This window comes from Lissotriton vulgaris, chromosome 7 (assembly GCF_964263255.1).
Source record: "Lissotriton vulgaris chromosome 7, aLisVul1.2, whole genome shotgun sequence".
Lineage (NCBI taxonomy): Eukaryota > Metazoa > Chordata > Amphibia > Caudata > Salamandridae > Lissotriton > Lissotriton vulgaris.
The window spans coordinates 757,172,380-757,178,379 of NC_141695.1; the positions used below are offsets into that span (position 1 = coordinate 757,172,380).

A 6,000-nucleotide genomic window follows, 5' to 3' on the forward strand; every position below is an offset into this window, starting at 1 on the left:
CGTTGGCAATGAGGGAAGGATAGACTGTGCAGAAGTGGATGAAAGGAGTGGAAGGTGGGGCTGAGGACATGCTGCTGGGAGTGGGGGCCTTTATATGGACTCTTGGCAAACGATAGCAATCCACCGCCCCTGTTCTTCATTGCCCTCCTTTGAGAAAAAAATGGATTCTCCATATTCACATTTTGTGAAGCTCAAAAAAAGAAAAATATAAGTTGCACATATACTTGCCTTTGCCACGCTCAGCAAATATATGTGCAATAGTATCAAAAGTGTGCATGTACAAATGTCTTTCCTGGAACACCTGAACACTGACTGGTTTTATTTAGAATGCTAATGATCACCCAGGAGAGACAGCAGTATTAGAAACATTAATTCCAGAAGAATTGCCAGGCTGCCAGACTCTTGTTGTGGTGGTAATTCCATGTGATAGGGCAGATGCTGCATTTCCACAGGGTGACTGCTAATTATGTTTCAAGTTATGGTTTGGTTATTTCTAGTCTGTGGTTTTGTTGTCTGAATTTTAAGTTTGTGGTGGGGTGAAAAAAATCTTAATCTTTCTTTCCATGTTGCATAACAAAATGTCTACATTCACGGAGACCATCTACATATAAACATTTCTGCTGAACAATCCTTATTTATAGGTTGGGGAGTGGGAATGAGGTGCTATGTAGATTATTAAATACCCGGGCAATAATTTGAATAACTTGATTCTCATCATGCCACATGATCCAAATAGCAATCAAGCAGAAAAAATAGTTAGAATAAGAAATAGGTTTTGAAAATAGTAAGTAGAAGCAGTAGAGAAAAAAAATTAAAATACAGTCAGAGCATAAAAGAGTAACAATGTACGTATTAGTGAGAGCAATGGCAATGGAATTTAAAAAAATGTGAAGATAAACTACTAGATACCCTTAACCGCATGCGCGCTAGCGGGTTTTCCCGCTGCGCGCTGAAAATTCAAAAACCCCGCGTTACGTGACAAAGCCAGCTCGTCATGCGCGCAGCGCAGGTAACGCCCATGACGAGCTGGCTTTGTCACCAGCATCAAAGGGGTTAAGTAACAAGTGAAATGCAAAAAAGAAGTTAGGAGGGTGAATAAGAAATGAGGTGGCCGGAGCATGAGGGTCACAGAATAGGTGGATATATATACTCCAATCGGGGTTCCCACTGTGTAGCTATGGTTAGGTCAGAGTTTCAATATGAAACTAATTTTTTGTTACACGAACAACTGTGGCACGGTTTGACTAACCTACACCAAAAACTTTAATCCATCTCAGTTCCTTAATGGAAAGTTTCACACTGATCCTTCAAACAGGGGTCAAGACAAAGGAAGGCGCAAATTGTTGATTTCTTATGGTAATTCCCGTAGGAAACTTTGCCCACCAAAACACCAAAAAATGGCTGAACAAAATTACACCAAATTTGGCAGAATGTTAGAACTTTACTTAGAAAACGTTATTTTCAAGATGTGGTGTAAATCCGTTCAGGCTCTTTCAAGTAATTCGCATTTAGAAAGGGGCTCAGGTGGGGCATGAAGGGGTTAATGCTCTGAAAAAGGTGGGTATATCTGGATGGTTAATCCGGTTGGAGTTCCGCAATGCCAAAAAAAATCAAAACTGAGTCCTTCAAACTTGCTGAGTGAGCTTTTTCTCCCTTTGGCCATCTTACTACCAATGTACTGGTGCTAGTACCTTGGTACCAAACAATCAAATTGGCTGGCTGCAATAGTGAACAAAAGGCCACCATTATAGCACTCTGGCGCTCGGTCCCAGTGTTTTGAAAATTTTTTGTAAAAAGGAAACTTGAGGGCAGGGTAAGGAGGCCCTGACCTCCAGGCACTTGTTGGGGGGGGGGCTCCACCCACAGAGATTAAAGTAAAGAAAATATATTTGGACCATAGGTACTGCAGTACTCTTACAAAACCTAGCACAGCTCTCCCGCGAGCTACTATGGTACTCATGGGATACCCACTGTTCAAGCGTAGTCACTCCAGCCAGGCCCTGCTACCAAGCCTCACAGGGAGCCAACCCTCCTAGGCTAAGGGCAATGGGAGGTTGGCTGCCCACCTACTGTGCACAGCCAAATGCCGTGCACAGTAGGTAGTTAGCCACCTGTGGGCCAAATGGGCACAGGGCTTAGCCATAGGCCAGGTCCTACAGCCAACCCAGGCTGTGTACAGCCAAGGGGGGTTGTCCGACCACACTGGATTGGGTGCTGGGCCTCCCTGGAGGATAGGTCCTCTTTTCAACATCCCCCACCCCCCACTGCACATAGCCCGGGAGGTTACCCACCTGTGTGGGGTTGGGCGCAGGGTCAGGCTGGAGACCAGTGGAAACCATCCTCTGCACACAGCCTGGGCGTTTCACCACCCGTGAAGAGTTGGACATATGGCCTGACCAGGTCCTGCAACCAACCTCCCACTGTGCACTGCTAAAGGCGATGCACAGAAGGGGCGTTAGCTGCAGGGGAATGTGTGTGTACGCTCAAGTTTGAATATGAGTTTTTTTTTAAAACACACACAACGAGGTTATCATTTGGTGTTGGACCGAGTTAAAATCTAATATTTAAAAACAAGAAAAAGGAACACTGAAATTTACTAGTTAAAGTTTACTGAGCTACCTATACCTTGTTCCCCTGCTGTACACTACTTATGACCTCATATGTTATATCACTCATGTTAAGAGACATCATTGATGACATCATCCAGTCATTGTGACAGCGTCCTCTAAGGTTTGGGGACTTGAAGTAATTAAACACGCTACACCTGATAATTCTCGCCTCGGTGCCTATTCCAATCATGGAGTCCCACTCTGCAACTCTGGGCAATAGCTTGCTTAATCTCCACAATGGCCCCCACAACGCTAAGGATGCCTGGCCTCCACCTTGGGGGTGCCCAGGAGTGGACGACTCACAGGGAAAGCCAGGATGGGCTCCACAGCGGTATTCGTACAAGCGCCTTGAGACCCTTGCGGGTGAGTAGTGCGCTATACAAGTATCAATTTACATTTTACCTGTGGCCAGTTTTCTATCACTATTTATGTGATAATGGACATAATATTTCTCAACATGCTAGGCATAGCATATCTGTCAAGTCACCTACAGTTGGTGACCAAAAACCCTCCTTGTACTGGTATTCAAACGCCCCCTAAGTTTTTTTATGTGGTCACCTCTTTTTTAACCTTTGAACACCTTCCAAAAAATAGTATGTGGACTATTCATTTTAACTTGATCACCATCTTAAAAGCTTGGTATGACCCGCAATTTGGAGTCAAAAGGTTGACCGGTGTGCATTTTCCACTGTTAAGAAATCTTCTACGAGGCCCTAGGGACAAAAATGGGCTACCCGCATTTCTGAAATGACCTTAATGGCATACAACCATAGTAGTTATTTGTTCAACACTACTTTGCACTGTTTTTACCTTTGGGTGTGGATAGGATACTATTAAAAAAAAATTCCACTTCCACAACCCAATATTAACCATTTCTTTTTACACTTAGCACTGTTATTTTACCACATTTTTGCACTGCTAGTCAGTTTTACCCCCTGATGCCATTCAATTGAGCCACTACATCTGAGTTCACTTCCACTAGATTAGTCTACAGTTTACCTAATCCATAGTGGATGTACATCACTTCCTTCGGGTGAAGGATCCCAAATGATGTAGGGCGGTACAGGACGGGTATCTGATGGGAATCATTGATTGTCACCACGTATCATTCTCTATGGACTTCGTGACTGTACCCTTTAGTTAACACAGTTCACAGATAGTTTCTCTTTCCTGACCCATTGTTATCTCTATAATTAGTTTGGTATACAACCATAGAGCCATGCTTGAAACCCCAGGTTGAGTTAATTAAGGTGTCCAGTAGAAATTATCTAAATGTGTTATACCTGTACCTGCCCACTAAAATCCAATCCTTGGTATATATTTACCTCCTTAGTTCACTGATTTCATGTAACCCTTTATTTGTCTGTACACATTTTGTGATTATGACCCTTTTAAAGTATATTTTTGAAACAGAGGCAACGTGTTTCTGTATTTTACTTCAGGCAGCATACCTCACCCCTAGTCTTTCGAACATACTAAGCACTAACATAAGGGGGGAATTAATACTCGCCTTTTTTGCACAGTCCCTTGGTGAAATAGCTGCAGACAGCAGCACCGGATTCTGAAAGTAAAAAAACACACTCTTACATTCGGTCTCACTGCTCTGCAATCAGAGAATACAACATCTAGTGATTTACTGATAGATTAATCAAGCATTTTTGCGAGCGCAAACGGTGCGAATCGCAAAAATCGGCCGTTTGCGCTTGCAAAAATCGCATTTGGGATTCATCAATGGTTCATGCTCTCGCAATATAAGAATTCGCAAATAATTGCGAGTTCTCAAATTGCGATTGCATTTAAGGAATCGCAATTTGCGATTCCTTATATGCAATGCATGAACCATTTTAAAATTGTGAATTCGCAATCCGGGGCCGCTATTTACCGCGAAGCCTGACTACGTGGTAAATAGCGAAAACTTAGATAAATGCACTTTAGTGCATTTATCTAAGTTTCATGCTACACACACACACACATGTCCTTTGGACATGTGTATGCGCAACATCAGTGTACATTTCCATTTCAGGGGTGCAACTTGCACCCTTGAAATCGCAAACTCAAAATGCGAATCGCTAATAGCGATTCGCACATTGATATGTCTTCCCATTCATTCCTATGGGCCTTTAGGAATGAACGGGGAGTTATTCCTTATTTGCGATTAGCAATTAGCTAATCGCAAATAAGGAAGCTGTAGGAATCGCAAAAAATATTGCGATTTCTACATGAATCCCGTTATGCGAGTTTGTAATATCGATTCCTTAATAATCGCTATTACAGACTCGCAAAACATGCCGATGATGAATCTATATGCTAGTGCTGTAAGGAAAGTAATTGTAGATCAAGTGGGGGTGGGAGCGGAGCGGAGCGGTGGTGGTGGTGGTGGTTGATGGGGTGGGAGGGGGAAGAGTTCAGTTCAGAGAGCTACTGGACAGAACCGCATCAAGTGAGCACCTGCGGCCAGTCCTGATGTTTAACTGAAAACATTTTGGGGCGGGAGGTATATGAGCCCAAATGTTCAATGTTAAATAGACACTGTAAGTCCCAGAATGCAACAGAACAAAAACACGAAACCAATGACATGACAGCACCGTGGCTGGCTTTCCGAAAGTGATCTCAATACACCACGTTTGTATGAGTGCGAATGATAAATAAACGTTTGCTGCACGAGCCTCTTCTATCGCCTCGCAGTGTCACGCGCGATCGCACTTACTGTCCATTCCATTAAAGGGCAGCAGGAAGGCCCCTTTTTGCTCGTCCACGTCCATCTCGATGTCGAACGTGAACTTCTCCACTCCGGCGATGAGTTCCTGCATCCTTGATCCGAATGGACAAAGAGTCGGCGACAACACCATGCAAGGTGCAAGCTGGCAGGCGGCCTATCTCCCCTGAGGCATAGGCCACGTGACCCAGACACAAGTCACCACAAGGCAGCTTCCTTCCTGCTCGTACCTGTGCGATGGTTAGCTTCTTTAATGGCCGCAGCTGACCGGCTGTGCGCAAACGTAGGATTACACTCTACCAAATGTAAATTACATATCATTTAACCCGCACGTCATCGCACTCAAGCTGTCCACTCTCCGGTTCCAAATGTTTGCAGTGAGCTCGACTTCAACTCACATCACTCTGCTACTTCTGTTCCTAATCAGAATTGGCAAACATGGAGCTGTCAGTGCGAGAATACCCAGGAATATTACCCAATTCCATGCATGGATAATACATCTAGCTCTTGTCCTTTTCTTTGCATGCTGGTATTAGTAGTTATGTATATCTCAGCATCCACTGAACACTACAAGTCCCACAATGCAAAGAGAAAACCGGGACAGGACGTGGAGGCAGCTCCACGTGTCTTTTCTGTTTGTACTTGCCCAGAATCGGGAAGGTAGAATAGGCCTAC

General features: G+C 44.0%; 1 protein-coding gene across 1 annotated transcript in view; it reads right to left on the reverse strand.

The window, feature by feature from the left end:
- CPSF4L (cleavage and polyadenylation specific factor 4 like) overlaps positions 1-5,691 on the reverse strand; it is a 208,088-nt gene extending 202,397 nt beyond the window's left edge. The window contains exons 1-2 of the mRNA XM_086928781.1: positions 5,317-5,691; positions 4,120-4,170 (exon numbers count right to left, since the gene is read on the reverse strand). Of these exons, the coding sequence (XP_086784907.1) occupies positions 4,120-4,170; positions 5,317-5,458 (193 nt within the window). The 5' untranslated portion in view covers positions 5,459-5,691. The remainder of the gene's footprint in view (positions 1-4,119; positions 4,171-5,316) is intronic.
- Positions 5,692-6,000: the final 309 nt, after the last annotated feature.